At 41.0% G+C, this 27,912-nt stretch overlaps 2 protein-coding genes across 6 annotated transcripts in view; one reads left to right on the forward strand and one right to left on the reverse strand.

The window, feature by feature from the left end:
- Positions 1-8,452, forward strand: part of ACE2 (angiotensin converting enzyme 2) — a 44,680-nt gene extending 36,228 nt beyond the window's left edge. The window contains exons 15-18 of one of the 2 annotated variants that reach the window (XM_061137317.1): positions 1,525-1,625; positions 3,384-3,500; positions 5,332-5,526; positions 7,502-8,452. In XM_061137317.1, coding sequence (XP_060993300.1) covers positions 1,525-1,625; positions 3,384-3,500; positions 5,332-5,526; positions 7,502-7,610 — 522 coding nt within the window. In that variant the 3' untranslated portion in view covers positions 7,611-8,452. Of the gene's footprint in view, positions 1-729; positions 802-1,524; positions 1,626-3,383; positions 3,501-5,331; positions 5,527-7,501 lie in introns of those variants that run through there. The other variant, XM_061137318.1, reaches the window with a different exon arrangement.
- Positions 8,453-10,958: 2,506 nt separating this feature from the next.
- The window catches only part of BMX (BMX non-receptor tyrosine kinase), a 44,525-nt gene continuing 27,571 nt past the window's right edge, over positions 10,959-27,912 (reverse strand). The window contains exons 12-19 of one of the 4 annotated variants that reach the window (XM_061136000.1): positions 25,425-25,552; positions 22,910-22,984; positions 21,893-22,064; positions 20,310-20,526; positions 19,296-19,360; positions 17,488-17,606; positions 13,682-13,839; positions 10,959-12,155 (exon numbers count right to left, since the gene is read on the reverse strand). In XM_061136000.1, coding sequence (XP_060991983.1) covers positions 12,081-12,155; positions 13,682-13,839; positions 17,488-17,606; positions 19,296-19,360; positions 20,310-20,526; positions 21,893-22,064; positions 22,910-22,984; positions 25,425-25,552 — 1,009 coding nt within the window. In that variant the 3' untranslated portion in view covers positions 10,959-12,080. The remainder of the gene's footprint in view (positions 12,156-13,681; positions 13,840-17,487; positions 17,607-19,295; positions 19,361-20,309; positions 20,527-21,892; positions 22,065-22,909; positions 22,985-25,424; positions 25,553-27,912) is intronic. The other 3 variants (XM_061136001.1, XM_061135999.1, XM_061136002.1) reach the window with 3 other exon arrangements.

Here is a 27,912-nt window from a genome sequence, read left to right on the forward strand (position 1 = left end):
TCCAACCATCTCATCCTCTGTCGTCCCCTTCTCCTCCCGCTTTCAATCCTTCCCAGCATCAGGGTCTTTTCCAATGAGTCAGTTCTTTGCATGAGGTGGCCAAAGTATTAGGGTTTCAGCATCAGTCCTTCCAATGAATATTCAGGACTGATTTCCTTTAGGATGGACTGGTTGGATCTCCTTGCAGTCCAAGGGACTCTCAAGACTCTTCTCCAACACCACAGCCATATTAATATTGTTATTACTATTAAAATAACTTTCCCAATACCTGAATGGTATCAATGTAGCAATCCTTTGAAATCTTTTTTTAAACAGCTAAAATTTTCTTTTGAAAATGTAACATTTTCAAATTGAAGTATAGTTGATTTAAATTGTGTTTGTTTCAGAGGCACAGAAAAGTGAATCTGTTATACACATACATATATATTTTGTCAGATTCTTTTCCCTTATAGGTTATTACAAAATATTGAGTATAGTTCTCTGTGATACACAGTATGCCCTTGTTTATTTTATATATGGTAGTGTCTGTCTGTTAATCCTAAATTCCTAATGTTTTCCTCCCCCCTTTCCCCTTTGGTTTTTCTATGTCTGTGGGTCTATTTGTTTTATAAACAAGTTTCTTTGTATCATTTTTTCTTAGATTCCACATATAAGCAATATCTTACGATATTTGTCTTTGTCTGGCTTGCTTCACTTAGTATGATAATCTATAATTGTTTTTCCTAAAAGGGGGAAGAGAGGCAAGCTTTGATGATCTCTACTGCCATCTACTGGAGGAAAGGGTGAATTATTTTTCTCTTTGAACAGGTTTTTCCTGGACTACACAAATTTTACCCAAGCCCTTGGTTTAGCACTGGAAAAGAAGAATTACCTTGTTTACAAAAAACTATTTTTTTCCTTTGAACTTGAAGTTTCTTTTTCTTTTACACTTACACATATCTGAGAACTTACTATAAAAATAGTAAAAGGTCAGCATACTTGTCTACAGTATATGGATGTTTTAACCAAAACCAATGGCACACATAACTCCCATCTATAAACCTGCCCTAGGGTGCTTATTTCAGCTTACTTTAAGTTAAATTCAAAGGACCAGTGAGCCCTGTGGTTCTTAAAGCGTTGGTGCTGGACCAGCAGCGTTAGCACCACGTGGGAGCTTGTTAGAGATGCAGAATTCCAGGCCTTCTCTGAGGCTTGGGCCCAGGATTCAGTGATTTGACAAGCTCTCCGGGTGATGCCGGTGCACACTGAAGTTGGAGATCATTGACCTTATGCAGAGCTAGAATCTTTGGCATATTAGACAATTTAAAATTAACGCACGTCGGGAAGTCCCTGGTGGTCCAGTGGTTAGAACTCTGAGCTCTCCCTGCTGAGGGTTGTATTCAATCCCTGGACTGGGAACTAAGATCTCACAAGATCCCACAGGATGTGTGGCATGGCCAAAAAAAAAAAAAAAAGCTTGTGGAATATCAGGTTTTAATGACCCCATGATCTCTACTGAGCAGTGTTTTTGTTGTGAATTTGCAGTATGAATGGAATGACAACGAATTGTACTTGTTCCGGTCCTCTGTGGCATATGCCATGAGAAAATATTTTTTAAAGAAGAGAAATGAGACCATTCCTTTTGGGTGAGTTGATGTGCTGTGCTCTCAATGAGTATTTCCCTTACTCTTGGATCAGAAAGTTTTATGCTTCAACTTTTATTCACGTGAAATTGAGAAAAACCTCCTAACAACTATTAAACCTCATTGCTGTTCTGGAATTAGGGCCACCGTTTTTTAGGGATGCTTGTGACTTATTTGACTTGTAGATGGAAGAGCTTTGTTATTATTAAATGGCCCTCTCCTCACCTCTTCCCCCCTACCTTCTCTCCTCTCCCTTTCTTTTCCCCAAATGCTCTCATTCACCCTCAGCACTGAAAACAAAAGGCAGAAATCTCTGCTTTCATTGAGCTTGTATTCTAATGTATCTGCTTAGTGTGTGTATGTGTTATAGACAGTCAACAAAATATATAAGTGAAACATAGTATAATTTGATGGTGATAAGTGCTAGGGAGAACAGTTCAACAGGAAATGGGCAAGGGAGTGCTTGCTGATTGTTTGTCTCTGTGTGTGTGTGTGTATGTGTGTGTGTGTGTGTGTGTGTGTGTGTGTGTGTGTGTGTATGGTTCCATTTTAACTAAAATGGTCAAGAAAGACCTTGTTAGTATTTGAACAAACAGCTGAAACAGGAGAGAGAGTCAGAGGTGCAGACTCTGGGGGAAAATGTTGCAGCTTGAAAAATAGTAAGTAGAAAGATCCCGAGGAACAAGCATCCTTCACTTATTGAGGAACAGCAAAGAGGCCAGGGTGGCTGGAGCAGAGTGAGCTAATAGAAGACAAATAGGAGATGCGGTCAGGGCCAGATTGGGCCGTGGGGGTGGAAAGGCGAGAAGAAAGTTTGTGTGTGCGCCTCCAAAGCCATTCTAAGGCCCTTGGCTTTCCTTCTGCATGAGAAACGCTCTGAACCACGTGATCTGCCTTGGGTTTTTGTTTTGTTTTTTTAGTAAACATTCGTTGTTTTATTTATTTTTGGCTGCACTGGGTCTTCATTGCTGCACGTGGGCTTTCTCTAGTTGTGGCAGGTAAGGGGCTACCCTTCATTGTTGTGCACAGGCTTCTCATTGTGGAGGCTTCTTCTTGCAGAGCATGAGGCATGTGGGCTTGGTAGTTGGGGCTGGCTGGCTCTAGGGCACAGGCTCAATAGTTGTGGGTCACAGGCATAGTTGCTCTGTGGCATATGGAATCTTCCTGGACCAGGGATCGAACCCCTATCCCCTGCATTGGCAGACAGATTCTTATCCACTGTACCACCAGAGAAGTCCCTGCCTTGCATTTTATTAGGATCAGTCTCATCCGCTGTGAGAGCACTGTCTTGTCACATCCTACTATAAACCCCACTCCTCACCCTCACCTGTGGGGGCAACATGACGAGTTTTGCCAGGAGGGGCACGGTTGGAAGATATCGGGGCATCACCTCTGTCCATGGAAGGGAGCCATCGCTGCCCGCCGTGTTGTTTATCACAATCCTGGGTCACCAGTGATTCCTTGCTGATTCTTCTGCTGCTTTGTTTGAAATATTTCTAACACTGAAAAAAACTGTGGTTCTTATATGGAAGCAGAACCAATCATGCCAAGACTTGCTCTCACACCTTAGGGAATTGCGTTCATGTGCTTTGGGCAGTGTTAAGGTTATTGGGACAGTTACATCCTTCCATGACGAGCCCTGCTCCAGGGCTCTCCTCTCTACCCTGTGATTGTCCCCCCATCTCCAGCAGAAGAAGTCTTCATTCTCTTCACAGCGTCCTCTGTGCCACCAGGGAAAATGTTTCTTTTGTTTCTCCACAGGGAAGAGAACGTGTGGGTGAGTGACAAGAAACCAAGAATCTCCTTCAAGTTCTTTGTCACGTCACCTAACAATGTGTCTGACATCATCCCTAGAACTGAAGTTGAAAATGCCATCAGGTGATATTTTACTTTCAAATGTAGGATAGAAGGGTGAGGGGGTCCCAATGCAACAACAACAGTAATGAATGATTTGTGTGTTCCTAAAGGTGCCAGGCACTGTTCTGAGTCATTTGAGTGTTTTCCCTCATCTTAAAAACTTGGGTTTTAATTCCAAAAGGATCTCATAGCAAGGGGATTGCCTTCATTGGGTTTCTCCAGATGCAGGTCCTTAGACAAGGATTTGAAAGTAAGTAGTTTACTTGGGAAGTCACCTCAGAAAGAATGGATTGAGGAGTGTGGACAGGAGACAGAATGGAAGGAAGGTAACATGACACGTTATGAGCAAGTTACCACTGTGGGCAGCTAGAACTCCCTTCTGCTGGGAATTCTGGGAGATGGTGTGGAACAGGCACCTGAATTGTCCCATCAGAGCTGGGGTATTTATTCACCACTTCCCACCGGTCACTGGTTGAGAACTGTGTACAGGGGACAGTAATTCCCCAGCCTGACTGGCCTGCAGATAGGGCCGAATCTTGTAACCTGAGAATGCTCTCAGGCAAAGGCAGCAGATCCTGGCTGAAGGAAGTCTAACCAGCATGCCCAGAAAATGGTAAATGCAGAGGGTACATGAGCAGGTGTCGCCATCATCGCTGTAGAGACTTTGATGCAGAATTCATTTAACCAAAGTCTGAAACAAGGCAGGCAGGGACAAGATTCCTTAGATATTAAATAAGTAAGTGTTAGTCGCTCAGTCATGTCCCGACTCTTTGCGACCCCATGGACTGTAGCCCACCAGGCTGGATAGATGTTGATCTATCCAGAAAAAAAGAGAAGAAAAAAAGGCTTAATATACCGTTGCTATGGGAAATGCTACTAAGTGGCGCTCTTGAGCTGCTCGTCGTCTTTAGAAGAAGACCCAAGGCTTGCTGGGCAGAGTTGGCCTAGAAAATCTGGCTTAGTGGGGTTTACAACCCAAGCACGCCCAGCCTCACTGGCTGTCTCCACAAGACTTGTCTTGGGGGAAAGTGCTAGCTGAGATCATCATGAAGGAGCCCAGCGCTCCTGCAAGCTCTGGGGAGTCCTCAAACTTCTTATTTCCAGAGTGACGAGACTCTTTCAGGTGGAGGTTGTGGGGGGTTATATGGCTAATGCTGCCTGGATCTCTCTCTCTCTCTGGCTGGACTCTGACTTCCTGACCTGCACTCTATTCAATGGCAGGAGAATGGGATACCAGACACTTTGGTTTTCAATCTGGAATACTGAACATTCCACTGTTTTTTGTTTTAAAAATAACCTTCATCCTTTTTTCCTCTATAAAATTCAGCCATATCCCAGCCCAGTGCTGGAGAATTTGGCAAAGGCTCCTTCCCTGTGTTCCTCCCCAGAACTGCCATTTATTAGGATGTCAACACCTTTTATGGAAAATGCAGCTGTTGAGACTTGTGTATAGGGCCTGATTCATTTGTAGAAGAGGTGGATCCAATTGTCCTTTTCCATTATTTGATATAAAGTCATTGTAGACATACCATGGCAGAAGGGAAATTCTTACCAAATGTGCAACTTCGCCTTTACAACACAGTAGTCACAAATGAACAAATGCCAGCCATCTGCACATTTCCACACTTGCAACCTCATTTTCCAGTGAAGCTGTTTCTAAACCTTATCTAGGATCACACAGTATAAAAGAGGTATGATTGTTAAAACTCAAATCTGTCAGTGAACCTGGTTATTGACTTTGATTTCACTGCTTCTTTGGATAAGCCTTATCAAATCCTTTTGGAGACAGTGATATAGGCAGTAAATAACTGCATTGTTTTCTTTTGCCTGAGTGTTTTGCTTTTGGGAATAGGTTGTCCCGGGAACGTATCAATGATGCCTTCAAGCTGGATGACAACAGCCTGGAGTTTCTGGGGATTCAGCCGACGCTGGGACCCCCTTACAAGCCACCTGTCACCATATGGCTGATTATCTTTGGGGTCGTGATGGGAGTGGTAGTGATTGGTATTGTTGTGCTCATCTTCACTGGGATCAGAGATCGAAGGAAGTAAGTGACCTTTCTTGAACTTATCTATCCTAAAACAGAACAGTTTCAGGAAAACTAACTGGAAAATTTGCAGTAAGTGGTAGGTTGTACAAGCCAATTACATATGTGAACAGTTTCACAGCTAAATATTCTTGTGCACCCCCTAGAAGTTTACCAGATTTCATCAGCACTTCGCCATCCTAGCAGGCCCCAACATACAGGAGAGTTCCAGCCTGGGGTTTACTACTGGTATGCCCCAGTAAACTCCATCCTGGCCACAGCATCATTTCCCTACTGCTAAAAGGCACTTTAAGCTCTGCAGTGGTGAGTGAGCTCAGTGGGGATTACCCTTACTGAGGAGTCCTCCTTGGTCTAGAAGTGATCCTAGAGAATGCGTTAGTGATGGATTTGAACTGTGAAATCATTCAAGAATGAGCTCTGAGATTTGCTCCAAACTGCTATGCTTGAATCCTCTGCATCCCTCCTTCCATGGCCCAGATGCCTTATTATACCCTCAGTTCATGAGTCAGGCACCCTCTAAATTGTTCTTGAGTTGAAGATTCAAGTTCACTGTGGATTTAAATCACCAGAGGCCTGATGTATAGTTGTGCCCTGCCACTAGATTTGTTTTCTGATCTTGAGATAGCATTTACTTTTGTTGGGCTTGTGTAATTGAGGTTAATCATATTTTATAACACCTAACAAAACTCTTTGCACACATTAGGTTGTTTAAATGTAAATGTGTCTTTAATTTTTATATGCACTAGTCTGTTTTGCTCAGTTTTCTTCACTATATTATTTGTTTCCACAAATAAGTTCATTTTTAAAATTAGGCATTGACAAAAATATATTCACATAGTAAAAATGTTTTAAATACAAAAGGATACATAGAGTTTCCCTGTCACTCTTTGCTTCCAAGTTCCCTTCCTAAAGCTAACAAAAATTATCAGTTTAAAAACAATTTTTTAAAAATTGTGTAGTTGATTGACAATGTTGTGTTAGTTTCAGGTATACAGCAAAGTGATTCAGTTATACATACACACGTATCTATTCTTTTTCAGACTCTTTTCCTGTAGAGATTATTAGACAGTAGAGTTCCCTGTGCTATATAGTGGGTCCTTGTTGGTTATCTGTTTTATATGTAGTAGTGTGTATCTGTTGATCCCCAAGTCCTTATTTATCCCTCCCCTCCCTTTCCACTTTGGTAACCATAAGTCTGTGACTCTGTTTCTGAAAAATGCATATTCCAAAGTTCATTCATCAAAGAAATTCTTTTTGGGCTCCTCCTTCATGCTATACACTGCATTAATAGAAGCTACACAGAAAAATAAGACTGCTTATGCATTTCTTACATTAATGTACTCAGCAATTGTATAATATATAGCTATGTAATTATGTTCATGTATATAGAAGACAGAGATTCAGAGAGGACAAGAACCCTTCTCAAGTTTGCACAGCTAGTAATGCATGAAGATATATGCTCGGTTTTTAAAGCTGGTTGTTGTAGTACAAAGCGGGCCTATCCTGATCTTCATACTTTGAAAATTGGTAATTTAGTAGGGAAGTTTTTTTATAATGAAGTGATTGGCTAAATGACCACTGAGTTCCTAAAAATAATAATAATGGTTAATATTTATTGGAGATTGTATGCCGGATACTGTGAGTAGTCTGCAAGCATTATTTCACTGAGTTTACATATTTGCCATCATTTTCTGAATAGTTAGACTGAGGCACAGAGGCCCCCGCTCTCAGACTTCAGAGCTTATACCCTAACCAGTCTCCTACTCTGCCAACCATCATGCCAACTGATCATCGGGCTAAAGAAGTGAATTCAATGCACTCTGGGTGCCCATAGTCCATTAAAAGGAGACTGGTATGCAAATGAGTACAGGTGGTAAGATGCTGAGATGGAAAAGATACCTGGGCCATTGGAGTCCAAGGGAGGCCGTGTCACTCTAGGATCATGATATTAAGGTGAGTTCACTTTATTTAACAGGAAAAATCAAGCAAGCAGTGAAGAAAATCCTTATGGCTCTGTGGACTTGAATAAAGGAGAAAATAATTCAGGATTCCAAAATACTGATGATGTTCAGACTTCGCTTTAGAAAAATCTTTTTTATTTCCTCTTGAGATGATTTTATTGTGTGTAAATATTAATTTCACAGTACAGAACATAGGCAATTATAAGAATGTCATTAAATGTCAAAGCTCTGGCTCTGTTCAGGAAAAGCTGTCCAAGAAGGCATGCCTGGGAAGAGGGCATCTTCTTTTAGACTTGTTTCTGCCTCAGGACTTGACTTCTGTTTCCTTAAAGAGATGTTTCTGTTTGAGAATAGAGACAGTATGCCTTTGGCCTCACAGGCTGTTCAGGGGTAATGGAAATGGAAATTTCTGTTGTGTTGCTGGAGATGGCAAAAAAGGATACATGGCAGGAGCAAGTGTGTGGAATCTGGACCGATGGCTCTTAAGGACGCGCCTGTGAATGGATGGAGCTGCGAGGTGGAGTGCGGCATGCACTGTTCACTTGGGTTTAATTCAAGTGTAAAGGAGGACATGCTCTCTTCACGTTAACTTAATCTAAGTACTCTAGTGATTCCCTCCAGTCATGATTGGACCAGAACATGCCTTCTTCAGAGTGACAGGGCTACAGAAGAGAGAAGAATCCAGAGAGCCACTGGAGGATGTTGCCTTTTTACTTTCAAGTTGCTTGGCCACTGTCTTTCTGACAATATCACACTAGCCCCAGGGGCCTCCCTGAACCCCCTTCTGAGCTGCCATGATAGAAACTTGCTTCCGTTGCTTTCTAATTGTAAAGTGCATGGGGACCCCAACTGCATGTCACTTCTGAAGTGCGCTCCCAATCGCTTGAATCTTCTGTATTTGCCCATAATGTTTGAGTAGTGCTGAGCACAAAGCTCGTGAAGACAATAAATACTTGATTTACACACTCCGGTGGTCTCGTGTGGACTTCTGTGCTTGGCCTTCCGTGGATTTTCTCTGCTTTTCACTTCCAGGGACAAAGCTGCCTGGGTCTCCCGACCTCCCACATGTCTTGAAATGCATCCCAATATGTTCAGTTACTTTATTGTATAAAGTGATTATGTTCAATAAAATCAGTTGAAAAGAGTTGTGTTAAGAGCATCTAAACTATTAGGTTAGGAGCCAAACCTGGTAATGCTTTTACAAATCTCAGAGCCCCCAGCCCAGTTCTGAGCACTGAATCCAATACAGACCTGAAAACTGGTATAAAATGGATTATGTAGATTAAAATATCCAAACTCTACCTATCAGTTCACTTTATGTGGTGACCAGCATACTGAAGAGTAACTTAGTCAAGTAAGAAGAACTAGGGGCTTGCGCTCAAAAGACTGGAACTTCCTGCTCGCTTTTAGGGAAGGGCTTTTAAAGGCAGCATTAGGGGTGAGGGTTGTAGGGTGCCTGATCAGCTTGTGGATATTTTTCTGATTGGCTGATGGTGAGGTAGCTTGGGTGGTATTTCAAGAGTCAGCATCATCAACCTTCTGGTTGTAACCGGTCTGGGGTCTATGTGCTGGTCGTCAGGATGCAGTTAAGTTCTTCCACCTGGTAGGGATTTTGCTGCTGCTGCTAAGTCGCATGCGACCCCACAGACGGCAGCCCACCAGGCTCCCCCGTCTCTGGGATTCTCCAAGCAAGAACACTGGAGTGGGTTGCCATTTCCTTCTCCAATGCATGAAAGTGAAAAGTGAAAGTGAAGTCGCTCAGTTGTGTCCGACTCTTCACAACCCCATGGACTGCAGCCTACCAGGCTCCTCCATCCATGGGATTTTCCAGGCAAGAGTACTGGAGTGGGGTGCCATTGCCTTCTCCAGGTAGGGACTTTAGTATCTGCCAAACAGCTCAAGGACATGGCTCAGGATATTACCTGTAACCCTTGAGGAGGAACTAAATTTCCTTTACTTTGCTTTATGGCTAAACTATGATCATTTTGTCTTGATTGACTATTTTTCTTTGTTTCTGCATTTTCTCTCTTGTCTTATGAAATTTGCTCTTTAGAATGCAGTAAAGGTCTAGGAAGCTAAAGATTTTCGACAAACAAGAGGCAGGGTGATGGGAAAAGGGGATCTGTCCCCAGGAAGGTCCCATAGAGTCCTGCTCAGTTTCATCTTTAGAAGATCAAGTATATAAAAATAAGGAGAAGAAAGAAAAACAGCCTTTGGCGTTGGGGGGGGGGTGCGGACCAGGAAGACCTAGTTTGGGTATGAAAAATCTTTCTCAGGGGGGCATTAAGTCTGTGGTGCAAGTCTCTGGTGGATGGAATCAGAGCCGCAAAGACTGGCACCCACTCCTGACAATGGGCCTGTTGAGGGGGAGGGGCCCTGTTATTTGTTCCTTTTCTCTTGGGGAGGAAAGAACCTGGCACACAGTACCTGCTAAATAAATGCTCACTGAACATATAAATGCCCTAGTGGTTATTTCAAAAGTTCCATGAGATTTGTGTGCCTCTGTTAAGGGAAAAAAAAAAAGGAACAAATAACCAAGAACAATCATTCACAATAGCTGAGGGGGAGTGGAATGAGGAAGGGTGTGAATGTCTCTTAAGGGAGATTGTTAACGTCTATCTAGAAAACAGTAGCGTCTTTTCACTGTAATAGAGCCCTTCACATAACCTTTCTCTCCCTTCTTGACATTACAGACATGACAATGACGGACTCCAAAACGATGAAAACCTAAGGGTTCAGCAGCAGGCCGTGAAGGCGGACATTCCCAGAACAGTTTGAAAGCTACAGTAGGTTTTAGTAATAGTCATGAGAAGCTAAAATAGGACTCCTGTACTTCTGTGTCAAGATAGAAGACGGAAAGAGAAAGTTCAGTTATCAAACTAGCCAGAAGTCCGCGGGCTCCAGACTTGAGGATTTTAAATGGTTACAGTAGGCCTCTCTTATCCCCAGTTTCACTTTTGGTGGTTTCAGTTACCTGCGGTCAACCACTATCTGAAAATATTTAGTAGAAAATTTCAGAAATAAACAATTCATAAGTTTTAAAGTGATGAAATCTCGTGACGTCAACTCTGCTCCCCCAGGATGCGAACTGTCCCTTTGTCTGGTGTGTCCCGCCCGTTAGTCACTTAGTGGCCGTAGTTATCAGATCTGCTGTCACAATTTCACTGTGCTGTGTTCAAGTGACACTTGTTTTACTTCATCCTGGCCCCAAAGTGCCAGAGGAGTGATGCTGGTGATTCGGAAATGCCAGAGAGAAGCCCTAAAGTTTTAGTTTCCTTTAAGCAAAAGGGTGAAAGTTCTCAAAAATGAATGCTGAGGTGGCTGAGATCTACGATAACAACAAATCTTTTATCGGTGAAATTGTGAAGAAAGAAGAAATTCATACTAGTTTTGCTGTCTCACATCAAACTGCAAAAGTTACAGCCGCAGTGCATTAAGTGCTTAGTTAAGATGGAAAAGGTATTAAATTTGTAGTTAGATATTTTGACAGAAAGAGAGACCACATTCGCATAACTTTTGTTACAGTATAATTTTTCAATTTTATTATTAGTTATTGCTGTTAACCTCTTACTATGCCTAACTTATAAATTAAACTTGATCATAGGTATGTATGTATAGGAAAAACATATTATATATGGGGTTAGGTATTATCCTTGGTTTCAGGTATCCATTGGGGGTCTTGGAATGTATCCGCTGCAAATAAGGGCAGAGTACTATAGAAAGCAACAATCTGATACAAGACCATGGTTATAGTTGAGTTGAAATTGATAATAGTTTGAGCATAAGGAAAAAGGCATCAAGTTTTACCTTAGCATCTTTAAAAGTTGTCTCTGTGACACATAGTTAACATATTATTGAATAATGCTGTTTAACTTCAGTTGTATATTTGTGTACATGATGACATAAATCCATTGTTCTTATTTGGATATCAGATGAGAACTGTATCATTTGATTTGAATATGGAACATCTAATGGTGCCCACCACATAATGAGGTCCCCTAGGGCAGTTTGGACTGACTGCACAGAAATATCTAGGAGGTTATTAAAAATACAAATTTTCAGGTTGCATTCAGACCTGCTGTACCAGAATCGCTGGGGTAGTTCCTAACGAACCTGTGTTTTCATAAACTCTCCATTTGATTCTCATACATGCTAAAGACTGAAACCATTGAGACATGAAGGCAGGTGTCATCATTTCTATACTTGTTAATAGCATATTTAATTATCATGATAGTGGTGATGTTAAGAAAACAACAAATATCCAAAAAGTAATTTTTCATTTCTGCTCAATCTTTACACATAATATACATCCTCTCTATTTTGCAATCAGAAAATGTGCTTCTGCTATAGGCTGGGAGGTGTAATATTAAGAGAAGTATAAACAAAATTACTAACTTGACCTAAATATCAAGGAAATCTTTTGTTTCCTACCTTGTTGTTTTCTAGATAATAGAACAGACAAAACAGCACACAGAATACCATTAAGAAAAACTAGCTAAATTACAACATCTGTGCTATGCTACTTTCCTTAAAAAGAATGAAAATGTTGGCCAACATTTATACTCATTCTCATCAGATCTTCTCATTTCTTCTTCAAGGCTTGTCTTTTTCCCGAAGTGGTTCAATGGACGATAGGAGCTGCTGAAATGTGGGACGCTTTTCTGGAAGCTAGATAAAAGAAAAACCCAATGGTTTAGCTTATGAGGGTTCCGATTTAAAATAAACTATGTAAAATATTTGTACCTCAGTCCTAAAACTAGCAATTTTTAAAATGTGGAAATGCCATAAACATTTCTTCTAAAGAGAAAACAAATAGAGCCCTAAGAATTGGGAAAGAAAAATAAGAGTATCTTTATTTGCATAAGATACGACTGCATACCTTGAAAAACCAAGAGAATTAAAGATAGAACAAACCCAAATAACAAAGGAATTCATCAGGAGAGCAGTATATAAAATTAACTGACAAAATCAGTAGTCTTCCTATATATATACAATAACCAATTAGATATACTGGAAGAGAAAACTCCATTTATAATAGCAACAAACCCCAATAAAATACTAAAAAAAAAGTACCCCCCAAATGAGGAAAACTTTAAAATCCTGCTGAAAAACACAAATGTAGAATTGAGCACATAGAAAATAACACTGGTTGTCTTTGAATAGGACACATCAATAACATAGAGATGATGAACCTCCCAAGTTAGAATACAAACTCTTCCAAATATGAACAAACTTGTTTTAAGCTCAACAAATTGATTATCTAGTTTGTGGATTTTTAAATATGCAAAATAGCTAAGAAAACTATTCCGAAAGAGACACAACTTAGCAACTAAACCGCCACCAGGAGAAAAGGAAGTAGGTCTGTTTCTGAGTGGGAAAATAAAATTATGACAACAAAAAGTGATAAAGAGTTTTGTGGAAAGTGGACACTGGGAAAAGAGTTTTGTGCATGGCCAAGATTGACTGAGTTTCAAATAAAATTTAACTGTAAATGAATTTAAAAGTAAGAGTAAGCTGGGCTTCTCAGGTGGTGCAGTGGTAAAGAATCCTCCTGCCAATACAGGAGACGCAGAAGACACGGTTCGATCCCTGGGTGGGGAGGATTCCCTGGAGAAGGAAATGGTCACCCACTCCAGTATTTTTGCCTGGAAAATTCCATGGACAGAAAGGAGCCTGGCGGGCTAGAGTCCATGGGTTCACAAAGAGTCGGCCATGACGGAGCAATTCAGCAGAGCATAGCCACAACTAAGACTCGACACAGCCACAAAGAAATATGAACAAAATGGTTGGCACCTACAGTGCTGGTTTCAGATCACAAACACCTGCGAGCAGGGGCCCGGGGCCATCGCCACCTGCTCTGTAGCACGTGTGCGCATGCTCAGTCGCTTCAGTCCTGTCCAACTCTTTTGTGACCCCACGGACTGTAGCCCTCAGGCTCCTCCGTCCATGGGATTCTCCAGGCAAGAATACTGGAGTGGGTTGCCATTTCCTTCTCCAGGGGATCTTCCAGATTCAAGGACTGAACCACATCTCCTGTGTCTCCTCTCTTGCAGGCCAACTCTTCACCACTGAGCCACCTGCAAAGCCCCTGGAGCAAGCGCCTCCCCTCAGAAGCGCTCCTTCCGGTGGTGACACAACAAGCCCCCGACGCGCCTGCGCCCCTGCCCACTCCCCTGGCCCCGGGGGGCACTCGCCTCGTGCCAGCAGCTGTACATGATGTGGTAGACGGTGTCCGACGCCAGCTGGGGCCGGTAGAGCCGGTGGCCCTGGGAGACCTTCACGACCACCTGCGAGTTGTCGTACAAGTCGTAGGGCTGCTTCCCCAGGCTGAACACTTCCCACATCAGGATCCCTGCCCCGCGGCGAGGGCGGCCAGCCGGCGGAGGAAAGAGAGCCAGGTCAGAAGGTACAGCTTGTCACGTGAGCTTCACGCCCGCGTCACGAAGGCTCTGGGGCAGAGCCTGGGTCCCTGGGGGAGGAGTCCCAGCAAGAAGGGCAGGGTAGGGAGGATAGACCGGGCTAGCCCTTCTGGAGCCCCAGCTCTCTTATTCCTGCGCCCTGAGGCCCGGACGCCCTTTCTTGCTGGGAAACAGGGAGGCGGCCTGGGTCGCTGCAGGGGGAGGGAGGTCCCTGGGGTCAGGGCCCCTGGGCTGCTTCAGAGAGGTGGCGGCCTGGTGGAAGCCACAGTGACAGCCCCAGCTTCAACCCTTAGAGCGAGGCGTGCAAGTCCCCACCCTTTCTCTCTGCCTTGGCAATAATTTCCTGGCACACACACATTACCTTTGGGTGGAAATTTAAGATAAAGTCGTGGACAGCTTTCCTGCTTTTCTATTGCCTCAGTCCTCTGGAACAGTGGTTCTCCCCCTTCTTGGCACCAGGGACCCATTTTGTGGAAGACAATTTTTCCTCGGGACCGGAGAGGGGGCGGGATGGTTTTGAGACGTTTGAAACGCATTATATTTATCATGCACTTTATTTCTAAGCTAATGCTGCCACTGATCTGACAGGAGGCACCGGGTCTCTGCCCTGGAGGTTGGGGACCTTTGTTCTAGAATACTTTGTGGATCAGGTGTCCTTTTGAGAATCTGCTTAAAACCATTGGCTTCCCCTCAAGACAGTGAATGCACAGAATTTTCTGACTCATTTTCTGGAAGTTCACAGAGTGTTTTCTGGAAGTATCCAGAGTATGGCGGACTCCAGATTAAGGAACCGAGCTCTGGTCATGGTGGGCAAGAGGGTGGCATCTGGGGCCAGTCAGACATGGCTTTTGAGGCACAGGTTTGCCACTTACAGGGTGGGAAAGCTTCTTAGCCCTTCCTCAGTTCTGTTTGCCCGTCTGTAATATGTGGATATTTGCGTGTCACAAAGTTGTCATGAGGATTGAATAGGATAAAACACTCGGAGCACTTAAAGGACACTGGGGACATTTTAAGCTCTCTAAATGGTGGCCATTGTGCTGTCATACTAGCCATGCCAGGGAATTCCAGCAGTCAACCAACTTCAAAACCTTGGAAAACCAGAAATATGTAAGAAGGGAGAAAATTGTTCTAGAACTATAACTGAAGTACTAACTTCAAAACTTCTTTGACTTTTAGGGCTACAGACTTTATGTAAAATATTTATAGTCAGGCAGTATTACAATTTGTGGGGACTGTGTGTGTGTGTTTTAAACGTTCTAAAAGAACCATCCAAAAATTTGTTGACTCCTTCACAACTCTCCAGAGAAGGCAATGGCACCCCACTCCAGTACTCTTGCCTGGAAAATCCCATGGACGGAGAAGCCTGGTAGGCTGCAGTCCATGGGGTCGCAAAGAGTCGGACACGACTGAGCAACTTCACTTTCACTTTTCACTTTCATGCATTGGAGAAGGAAATGGCAACCCACTCCAGTGTTCTTGCCTGGAGAATCCCAGGGACCGGGGAGCCTGGTGGGCTGCCGTCTATGGGGTCACATAGAGTTGGACACAACTGAAGTGACTTAGCAGTCACAACTCTCTCTTGGAAGCAGGTCCACTTATCTCAAGAATAATATCATTGCTTAAAATATTTGTGGGGCTCCTCTTTGAGAATTGCTTTCAGAGGTTCTGGTTTATTTTGAGTATCCTTACTAGGGTCAGATTATTTAAGAATGAATTTAGTTTTTGGAAACAGCCAGAAAATATTTGCAGCCAAATTCTGACACATAAAAGGTAAGCAATTGACCTGGGTAATACAATTTTTGGTCAAAAAGCAGTTGTGACTATTACGGATTCTGATTTTTTTTTTTCTGAATAAGAAATTTTTATTAACTTGAAAACAAACTATTTGCAGAGTGTTATGGGTATGCAGATTAACCTGATTAATTGCCCTTCACACTCCGGAAATATCTTTGTACGGTATTCAGTCAGGGCTCTGGGGCCACCTTTAAGGGGCAAAGTAGTGGCTTGGCTGCCTGGGGTCTAAGCTCCTTCCTGGTCTACTGGAGACATTCTGATTTCATCTATTTGTACACTGGGACTTTGACTAAGATAAATTTTAAATAAAATAATTTTCTGACAGTTGGAGTGGGGCGGGCCTGGATTCTTATTTTTTTTAAATATCTTTTATAAGGCATATGAATTGATACAAAGAGATTAAAACTAAATTTGACAAGTTCATCAGCACAAAATGACATCAAGTTTTCACTAAAATGCTCTTTGTGGTTTTTCCTTTTTCTGTATATTTGTTGGAATTTTTTTTACAATGAATAATACCACTTTTATAAAAGGAAGAATTATTTTAAAAGATTATCACATAGAAAAATAAATGGATAACTAAATTTTCCTTTCTTCAGACAGTCTCAGTTGTCATGTAGAAAGTCAAATTGTACTTATGGACTAAGACAGGCATGAAATAGTTCTCAGTTGTATTTAATATATTCCATAACCTTATGATAATTTGGAATACTTATCCTGGGCCCATCTGACAGTGATTTTAAACAAGCCTGATATTCCTACTGATGTGGAAAAATACCAGAATATCTACAGAATCACAATTTAAAAAGAACTATCTCTGTTTTCTAATTGCTGCTGCTGTTTATTTGCCAAGTCGTGTCCAACTCTTTGTGACCCCATGGACCGTAGCCCACTAGGCTCCTCTGTCCAAGGGATTTCCCAGGAAAAATATTGGATTGAGCTGCCATTTCCTCCTGCAGGGGATGTTCCTGACCCAGGGATCAAACCTGTGTCTCCTATTTGGCAGGCAGATTCTTTACCACTGAACCACCAGGGAAGCAATTTTGTAATTATGTTTACTTAATTTCAATGCAGATCTTTAATAAAATAGGGAGGGCCACACAGTAAGTTCACTAGGTATGAAGGTCATGCAGCCTCTGTGGCAGTTACTGCTGCAAGCGCAAAATCAACCACAGACAATACATAAACCATATGTACAGAGGACATGGCAGCACTCCATAAATAAAACTTCCCTTATAGAAACAGGCCACTGGAAATGGTCCTGAGTCATGGTTTACTGACCCCTCATCTAAATAATGAATTTTAACAAAGACACTAGCTGAAATTGGGATGGGCCAAAGAAAGTGCTAACTCATGCCGCCCCCCCCCCCCCCCCACCGCCGCCCAAATTGGTCAACTCAGAATAATGGTTATCATGCTACTTTCATGCAGAAAGCTGATGACTTCGTTTTAAGCCCTTCAATATTTTATACTTCATGAAAACTGGGTTTTAGTTTTCCGTGACTCCTTTTTGAAAACTGAAAATCTTCAGTGCAAAAAGCTTTTAGTCCTTTTGATTCTTATGAGGAGGTGTTAGCAACACGCCAATTATACAATAAGTGGCAGATATCCTAACACCGACCCAAGAAAGGGTCACCATCATCGTCTTCAATCCCTTGCTTATCTCTGGGTATACAGGTAATTTTGTAAGTGCTCAGAGGGTTTGCTGAAAATGGATGTTGCTGCTATGTGGTTTCCTATTGTGGAAGCCAGCTTGTGAAATGGGTCTCATGTGGCCACATTCTTACCGAATGCCCATACGTCTGACTTGCTGCTGTATTTGAAGTAGTGAAACACCTCTGGGGCTGACCACTTGACTGGAAACTTTGTTCCCACGGAACTGACATACTGGTCATCAAGAACATACCTGTAGGGGAAAACATCAACACAGCCCTTACGCCACTTGGCTGTACCGAGTGGGAAGCCCTCTGCTGGCCGATGCAGGACTTGCAGCCATCCAGTCTCAGCCGAGGGCCTCGATTTTCTGGATCTTTCAGTTTGTGAGCTTGGCTAGAGGCTGCTTATGACTTGTAAGCATTTTAAAAATATGATATCTAGTTTTGAAAATACCAAAATCTGAATGCAAAGTATTTGGTAAATATCAAATATTTTTAAAAAAACGTAAAAGTGAAATCACTCTGAATCCCACCCCAAGGATAGTCATGCTACCACTTAAGACACATTTTTGCTTGTACTTTCCAATCTTTTTTTCTATATATAATTTGAACAAAATTGGGTTTCTGTTGTACTGAGGTTTGCTTTCATTTTTCCTTTAACGGCATATCGAGAACATTTCCCTCATGGTTACGTTTTCTTCTGCAGCATCATGTTTAATGGCTGAATAGTCTTCCCTCTTACGGATTAATGTAATTTGTTTAACTGTGTAAGTTGCTTCTAATCTTCTGCTGTTGTAAGCAATGATGGACAACGACATCTTATGACGATATCAAGATGATAAAAGTATATGCTCAAGGATATGCAGTATACTTTTGTTTACAATATTTAGGGGTTCCAGAAGAGGAGCAGCTTTTCATAACGAATTTTGAAGAAAACTTAAAAAAAAACACAGGTCTTCCTATGGTGTTTTTAGGGACATGTTTGCTAAATATAGGGCTGGCTTTGGTCAACTCTTCAGATCTCTTTGAAACTATATTATCTGTCCTCAGAATTACATGTGTTTATGTTGAATTGGCACAACTTTATAGCTGTATTTTGTCTCAATGGCAGGGACATCTGCTTGCCCTCTAGACTCAACTGTGGGCATTTTGAGGGCAGGGATTAACCCATTTATATTAGTATCTCCCACAGGGCCTAGGCATTAGGCACTCAATAAGTGTTTGTTGAATGGAAAGGCTACCAGATGTGTCTTCATTTCCTGTATAAAACCATGAAAATTGGCTCTGAGGCTTAAATAGTAAGAAGATTCAGAATTCAGGAAATGGAAGATTCTTCTTAAACTGCTGTCACAATCAAACTAATTTTTCAAATCCTAAAGTGTTGCTAGAATGCCAAGAGAATCTGAGTCTACTGCCTTACCTGATGCTACAGAAAATTTAATAAAAGACAAGAGAAATTTTCCTAGTGTTAATGCTGTGCCTATTTGAGCATATAGTATTAAGAAAAAACCAGAATGGGCTAAAGGAGCCATCATACACACACACACACACACACACACACACACACACACACTCTCTCTCTCTCTCTCTCTCTCTCTCTCTCTCTCTCTCTCCCCTCTGCCCCCCCCAAATCAAGGCTTTTTAAACTTTTCTTGTTTTTTTTCCTGACTGTAACAGTTATATTTGAATATTTAGGATCTTTTGTGGATTTATTTACGTTTAGAAAATATTTATCAAGGTTTTGAAAGAATTAAGAGAGCCTAGGGATAATTTCTGAAGAACAATTCTATTTTTATCAGTGAAGAAATGAGTGTTCAGAGGTAGTGTGAGTGAGGAGATCCAGGTTTCTGAGCCCCCAATTCAGAGCAGGTTTTGTATTCCCCATTTAGATGTGAATGGAAATCCCTCTTTCACTGATTGCCCTTTTGGAACTGGCTTACCTCGTCATCCCAAAGTCAGAAACCTTCACAGAGAGATCACTGTCTACCAAGCAGTTCCGAGCAGCCTTTAGAGGGAAAACAAAATTACCAATAGTGAAAATGACCAAAGATCCCCTGACATCAAAATCACACATTCTCCTTCTCTTTGGGACAGTTGTCAGCAAAATCTAAGATATCACAATCCCAAATGCTGTATTTAAAAGGAAATATTTAGAGTATAGATGTTGTCTTTTTTCCTTTGCAATTTTCAATCTTTCAAAATGAAAATGTGCTCATAGAAGTATTTTCCCTCAAGCATTCATCCTTGTCAAACAGTATGAGAGGTATTAGACATAAAACACAGAACCTGAACTCATCAACAAGAAGGGAAAAATCACGTCTAGGGGTTCTCTCTCCATTGCTAGGACCCTGTGTGTTAACAGGTGCTTCGAAGGTGTAAATGCAGCACTGAGAATCCAGAATGCACCAGCCTAGCGTGCGTGGCACGTTTGGTGTTTAGCACCAAAAAATCTCTAAAGATCAATCAATATCAGTGCAAATCAAACAGAATACTCTCCATACCCACCCTGACTCAAAGATGCATGCATTTCATTTCTTATATTTTCAGTTATCGTATTAAATTATTGCTTTAGCACTAAATCCTTCCTGGAGTAAAGGTTAGCTTGGGTTAAGTGGTTCTGGGAAACACTAAATTGACCAGTCTTTCCTTTGCATCTGTTTTCCAATATACTACAACCTAACTACATAGACTTTGATGGCTTCTTTAGAAATACTTTCTATACTTGAAGTATTATTTTGAATTGTGATTTTGATCACAAAAGTGTCATGTGCTTAAGCAAATGAGCAAAATATTGGTTGGTCAGAAAGTTCATTTGGGGTTTTTTGTAACATCTTATGGAAAAACTCAAATGAATTTTTTGGCCAATGCAATGTAAGTGAAGATGCTCTCTTTGCTGTCCCTCCCAATGGCCCCATTGCTGGAGACGGGAGCTGGAGATGGCTTTCTTTCCTTACCAAGTCCCGATGTATGAATTGGTGGCTCTCCAAGAAGGCCATGCCTTCACAAACATCATAGCACATTTCTAAGAGCTGGGAGGGTTCAAGTCTTTTTCCATGACTCTTCAGGTAACTCAGTAAGCAGCCATTGGTTATATATTCAGTCACTATGTATATAGGGTATCTCTTTGAACACACTCCGTAGAATTTCACCAGCTTGGGGTGGTTGAGTTTCCTGGAAACAACAGATATTCAAAGTTCAATACTGAATTTCCATACACCATTTTCCAGATGTCCTGAAAAAGAATCACTGTCAGATTTTTGTTTAATTTCTGCCCTTACACTGGAACAGAAGAAAGGGGTAAGTTTAGGATCTGATTCTGGGAGCATTAGCCTTTGGAGGCAGAAAAATTCTGGCTGCTATTGGACACTGACAACCTCAGCATCCATTAAGCTGCTCTGGGTGCTTGTTCAACTTTCCTGCAGAGAATCAGGGAAGCAGTGGTCTGTCTATTACCTCAGAAATCCTGCTTAGTCTTGTAGCATCTCGAGAACTTCTATGACTGATTTGGAGGAAGCTATATCCTAAGGGCAGTCACTTCCATTTTAAAGCATCTAACTTTGATGTCTAAACATTTCATTAAAGAAAAAAAGAATATGAAGGTAAAATGAAAGCAGTTGTCATATTAGAGATGTGAGATTAATTGTGATTTTCCATTCTTTTAAAAAAGCTTCATTTTGTGTTATTATGGTGTCATTTTTTGTTAATAGATTTAGAAAATGGTAACTACATGACAAGGGCTTCCCAGGTGACTCAGTGGTAAAGAGATCCGCCTCCAAGCAGGAAACATGGGTTCCATCGCTGGGTCAGGAGGATCCCCTGGAGAAGGGCATGGCAACCCACTCCAGTTTTCTTGCCTGGAGAATTCCATGGACAGAGCAGTCTGCTGAGCTCCAGTCCATGGGGTCACAAAAGAGTCGGACATGACTTAGCAACTAAACAACAACAACAGCCGCATGACATAGTACTTCTAGTAGGTCCTCACAGCTATTATGATGTTCATCAATTACTCCTTATGTAGTTGACCTGCTTTTATCAATTAACAGGATGATTCTTTTTTTCTTTTCCATTATGGTTTATTACAGGATGTAGAATATAGTTCCCTGTGCTATACAGTAGGACCTTGTTGTTTATCCATTCTATATGTAATAATTTGCATCTGCATTTGCATTTTGCATCCCAAATTCCCACTCCATCCCTCCCATTTCCCCTCCCCGCTGGCAACCACATATCTGTTCTCTATGTCTGTAAGTCTGTTTCTTTTTCACAGGTAAGGTCATTTGAGTCACATTTTAGATTCCACATATAAGTGATATCATATGATATTTGCCTTTTTGTGTCTTCACTTAATATGCTAATATCTAGGTCTATCCATATTGCTGCAAATGACATTTTTCATTTTTTATGGCTAATATTCCATTATATATTCTATGATATGTGGACTCTTGATTCAGACCTTAGAGATGTTAGGGACAGTCCTGTTAGCATGAATGTCCTCTCAAGATGAGGGCTAAACAACAATTCCTTAGAAGAAACTTACATCATGGTCTGGGCCTCCTGGAAGAATTCATCTTCTGACATGGAGCCCTCCTTGATCATCTTAACAGCAACATCATACTGCCCCTTCCACTTGCCCAGATGGACCACTCCAAATTGGCCACTTCCCAGCTCCTTCAACAGGGTAATCTCTTCACGTTTCAGTTCCCAGACTCCTAATAAAGCAAGGCAGGCAACTCTTTAGGATAAGAATAGAAGGGTTTGAGGCTAACAGCTTCTCAAGTGACTTCCTCTGCAGTGAGAATTTAATATTGACAACATGAAGAACAGCAAGACTTTTTTAAAAAGTTGCTCACTTAAAAAAGAAAACTGTTAGTTATGTGATCTTATGACCTGTTAAACCACATGACAATGCCACCAGAACAGTATTGTTCCTGAAGTAGCTACAATTAGTGACAAGAAAGATTAGAGTTAAAAAACCTTTACCAACCAGAGGTATGTTGGAAAGACTTGATGTGTCTAGTGCCCTTAGCTTGGTGAAATAACATAACATTTTCTTGTAAAACAAATTAAACTCTGATCCAGGAGGGTGTCATTATTGAAAGTAAATTTACTGGGGGGAAAAAAGGAAGACAGGAAGCAGATCCCTGTTCAGATAGTGCCAGGGAGGGCCTCAGCTCTAATATATTCATTCATTTTCTTGAACAAACTAAAATCTTTTGTGTCCTCCCAACCTAATTTTGTAATCTCCCTAGCATACCAAAAAGATGGATCCACTGCCTGTCCTTTCTTATTCTGGGATTCTGTGCCTGATCATGGGGCTAGTTTGCAACCTTGTGTACTTAGGATAATGACAGTCTCCCGGATCAGAGTTTAATTTGTTTTATAAGAAAATGTAATGTTATTTTACCAGGCTAAGGGTACTAAGCATAGTAAGGATTCTTTACCGCTGATCCACCAGATATATAATATATAGACATGTATGTATATATACATATAAATATATATATTTTTAAACCAAAAAAGATAGGAGTTTAAGAGCACAAGGGCATGTCCATACCACTTCCCAAGGACGCAGAGATGGGAACCTTATTGGCCTTGGTCGACACAGGGTGGCGGAGTCGTGTGATCATGCCTGCAATGAAATTGGCAACATTATCATCACATGATCACATTGTATCACATCACATTACATTACATTGGTTCACATATCTGCTTCTGCTCTGTCTAGAGGAGCTGGGAAAAAAGCACAGAGTTCAGGATGTTCTCATGCAGAAAGAGAATCTATTCTAACCATATTTGTCCTGTAAAATTAATTTGCTGGACTTGACTAATTAGTTCTATATAAAGCAAAAATTAAAAGTGTGAAACTACTTTATGTGATTTTAAAAAATCTCATCAAAATTAGTTTCTTGATGGAATCTATTTTAAAATTTTTACCATTTTTATTTTGCTAACTTTTTTCCTTTTTGATTATTGTGTTATTAGCTAGCCATCAACTATCTTTTAAATTGAATTACAGTGGATTTACAGTACTATATTAGTTTTTGGTGTACAGCCTAGTGATTCAATATTTTTATAGATTATACTCCATTTAAGGGTATTAGAAAATAATGGCTATATTTCCCTGTGCTGTATAATATATCCTTATAACTTGTTTATTTTATACATAGTAGTTTGTATCGCTTAATCCCCTACTTGTCTTGCCCCTTCCCCCTCTCTCCCCCAGTAACCACTAGTTTGTTCTCTATATCTGTGAGTATTCATACATTTGTTTTATTTTTTAGATTCCACATATGTGATAACAAAGTATTTGTCATTCTTTGTATGACATTTCACTGAACATAAACTTTCTGGTCTACTGACTTGTTGCAAATGATAGAATTTGATTCTTTTTTATGACTGAGTAATGTTCCATTGTATATATGTACCACATCTTCTCTATCTGTTCATCTGTTGGTGGAACTGAGGTTGCTTCCATATCTCGGCTATTGTAAATAATATGTCTATGAACATGGGGTTCATATATCTTTTCAAGTGAATGTTTTTATTTTCTTTGGATATATACCCAGGAATGGAATTCCTGAATCATGTGGCAATTTCTATATATATATTTCAGCAGTCAATCAGGCAAAATTAAAAAAAGTGATAGTACCCAGGGTCAGTGAGAATGAAGTGTTGCTCTTGGTGGGAGTGTACATTTCTGAAAAGCATTTGACAGTGCCCCAATTTTAAATGTTCTTAACCATTATCAAATTCTTTTAGGGATTTTGGCTACGGAAACACCCATACAGGTGCACAAAGCAATATTTACTGAAACAGCCAGTATTATGGGAAAATATTGTATATACTCCAACTGCTTATCAGTGTAGGATTAGGTGAAAAATTATGGAGTAATTCTACATTAGAATTCTCTTTTAACAGAACAGACTCAACTATATGCATGTGCATGGAAAGACCTCAAAGATGCTGAGTAAAGAAAGTAAGCTGAAAAGTAGTATGTGTAGAATGATCTCATCTCTGTAAACATATAATGTGTTTACATACACACATATATAATATATATACATATATAATGAATGTGTTAGTATCAACGTAGAAAAAAAATTCTTTCAGAATAGACACTGACTTGTTCATGCAGGTTATGTCTCCAGTGATGCACATTTCTATATTATTTGAATTTTGCAATCATTTTCTATAGGGAGAAAAAAACCCTGCAAATATTTTAAAAGGGAATCTCTACTTCTAAGTCACCGAACTCACTCAGCTTTGTTTTTTTCTGGCATTGTAGAGTGTATAATGTTATATTCCAGGAAATGTAGGTTAAACACCACACAGCAGGGCTTCCCTGGTGGCTCAGTGGCAAAGAATCCATGCCTGTCAGTGCTGGAGACACGAGTTTGATCCCTGATCCAGGAGGATCCCACATGTCGCAGAGCAACTAAGCCTGTGCCCCACAATTACTAAGCCTGTGCTCTAGAGCCCAGGGGCCACAACTGCTGAGCCCAAGTGCCACAACTACTGAAGCCCGTACACCCTAGAGCCCATGCTCCACAACAGGGGAAGTCGCTGCAGTGAGAAGCCCACGCACTGCAACTAGAGAGCAGCCGCTGCTGACTGCAGCTAGAGAAAGCCAGTGCAGCAACAAAGACCCAGCACACCCAAAATCAGTGAATACACACAGACACACACAACCCCACACAGCAGGCATAGGGCTTGGGAGCGTTTTTTCCCTGCTTTCAGTTCCTTATATAGTTGAGAGTATTGGGGGAGGGGGAGGGGTAAATTAGGAGTCTGAGTTTAGCAGATACACACTACTACATGTAAAACAAACAAGGTCCTACCGTATAGCACAGAGAACTATATTCAGTATCTTATAATAACCTAAAATGGGAAGAATCTGAAAAAGAATATACATATATATTTATATATATATATAACTGAATCACTTTGCTGTACGCCTGAAACACTGTAAATCAACTATTCTTCAATGTTAAAAAAGAGAATTTGGAGGGTCAGTAATGTCCAAGAAAACTTATATTTATCAACATAAAGGAAAAACTGAACCAAGTTACCTGCTGAATTGTGTTGATGATAGTGAATAAGCTTTGGAATGGAATCAAAACAGTAGTTTTCTGCCAGGTACAATTTGTTTTCAGCATTTGTATGCACATGGTAATGTTTGACAGTTCCTTTTTTATCACTAGTAAGGAAGAAAGAATGTTAGAATGTTTTGAATCAACAACTGAAGCTTGATTAAATAATGATTAAATCATTATCTTAGGTACATTAGCAAATTTTGAAGAGGGAAGTCAGAGACAATTTCTCAGTCTCGACATCCGGTGTTTTTTCTGGAGGTTACATGACAGTCCATAATTATGTAAGAGAGCTCCTCTCTGAACTCAGCGGATCCTTTGTGCTCATACAGAATTCACCTGTCATAAAATTCCCCCTTTCTGTACTGTTCTTCCCTTAGTAAGTATAAAGCAGCCATATTCCTTTGATGATTGAGAGCCCTGCAGTTTTTAGGATCATTATTCTGAAATATCAGTTCTCTTTTAGGATAATAATGGAGATTAAAATGTAGGAAGAAATGGTCATTAGGCTGTGGGTGGAGGCTCTTTTGGAAGTGGAATGTACAGGATGGAGTGGGTGGGAACAGTCTATAATTCCTCTTGTGAACTTGTACCTTTTCCACATAAAACATTCTTTTTCTTTTGCTCTACTTGTAGAAAATAGTGGTGAATTGATGCATGTTGATTTAGGATAACCAGCAATGATGCGCCTGTCTTAGAATTTAGAGTACGGCATGGCGTTCCAGGCTTCCCTGGTGGCTCAGACAGTGAAGAATCCGCCTGCAATGCAGGAGATGCAGGAGACAAGGGTTCAATCCCTGGGTTGGGAACATCCCCTGGAGAAAGGAATAGCTACCACTCCAGTATTCTGAAGAATCCCATGAACAAAGGAGTCTGGCAGGCTACAGTCCATGGAGTTGCAAACAGTTGGACATGACTGAGTGACTAAGCACGTGCGTGCACACACACACACACATGCACACACACACACACACACACACACACACACACACACACACACACTCACAGAGCAGTCCAGAACTGGGTTTTGAGTAGAGTTCTGTTGCTGGCTAGCTACCTCATCCAGTTGTTACAAAGTTCAGACGAGATTATGTACATATCAGTTTGCACTATACTTGGCACATTAGAAATTATTAATATACTCTTGTTGCTATAATGCCACCCTTACTAGAATTGTAATTACAGAAAGAGAAAGGATGCTTTTTTGTTGCAAATGGCTCATCGGCTCTTGGTCTTAGAATCAAATTCAGCCCACTGATGATGTTTCATAAAAAAAGCCTTCTGTAGTCATTCACTGGGATTCTTTTCATTTGATTCCTCATCTGTTTGCTGACTTTTTTCTCCCTGGCCACCTTCAAAAGTGAATCTGGTGTCAAGAAGCTTAACTAAAAGGACTTTTGACATCAGATTTGGCTGAAACTAGAGGGCCTGAGGGCCACAGAGATTTTGATAGTCAGTGATCCAAGCCTTCTCCGCCTTCTTACTGGGTTGGCTTTAGTCACCACCCACATTTGCAACCTTGTACATGAGGTGCACCAGGAATGTGGCTTCTAGCATTGAAAGATGCCATGCGGATGCTTATGGTACATGCTGTTATCTCAAACTGGAGGTAGGCACTCTGTGAAAACATTCCTAAATAAAATAACTTTTACATTAATTATTTTAAAAATACATATATGCAACACGAGACAGAGCATATTGAGAAACCACCAAGGCCCTTCAGTCATTCAAGGTCATTCAATCCAACCGTTAAGAAAGGGTCACATACGTAGAGATTTCTTTTTTCAAATGATCCTAATCAAGATCTGACCAGATTTCAGCAAAGACACAGGGATATGGTTGAGAGAACATGAACATGAACTCAGCTGTTGAAGGTCTGGCTTTAAGTCGGTCATTTATTAGTTTTGAGGGTGGGTCTTTGTAAGCTCTGTTTGAACCACAATCCTCTCATGTAAAATGGTGCAAGAAAAACAGCTTTCCTGTTTGCTTCACAGGATGTTTAGAAGGAACAGAAAGGCTAACAACCAATGGGAAAGTGGCTTATAAAACTCTGGAGGGGGATCCTGGTATTGTTGATGACAACTTGCTTGAGATGACTGTGGGGGCCTTTTATACACCTAAGTGTTGGGATGGAAGTAGTGGGGCAGCTCATATTACTTTTTCCAAACAACAATAATAGTAAACACTTATTACTATGTGCCAGGCACTGTTCTGATCCAACATGTGAATTAACCCATTTCATCCATAGAACATAGTAATTGTTATTATGTCCACTTTTCAAATGAGGAAGTTGAGGCACAGAAATTAAGTAACTTGCTTAATGTCATAATGTTTTGGAATGGCAGAGTCAGGATTTGGACTCAGAGGTGCAGTTTCACACCAGAACTCTTAACCCCACCAATAGGACAGTATCCTAGAAAGAAGCCATTGGTGAAAACACTGCTACACTCAGTCAACCTCCTGCTCC

Source organism: Dama dama, chromosome X (assembly GCF_033118175.1).
Source record: "Dama dama isolate Ldn47 chromosome X, ASM3311817v1, whole genome shotgun sequence".
Classification (NCBI taxonomy): domain Eukaryota; kingdom Metazoa; phylum Chordata; class Mammalia; order Artiodactyla; family Cervidae; genus Dama; species Dama dama.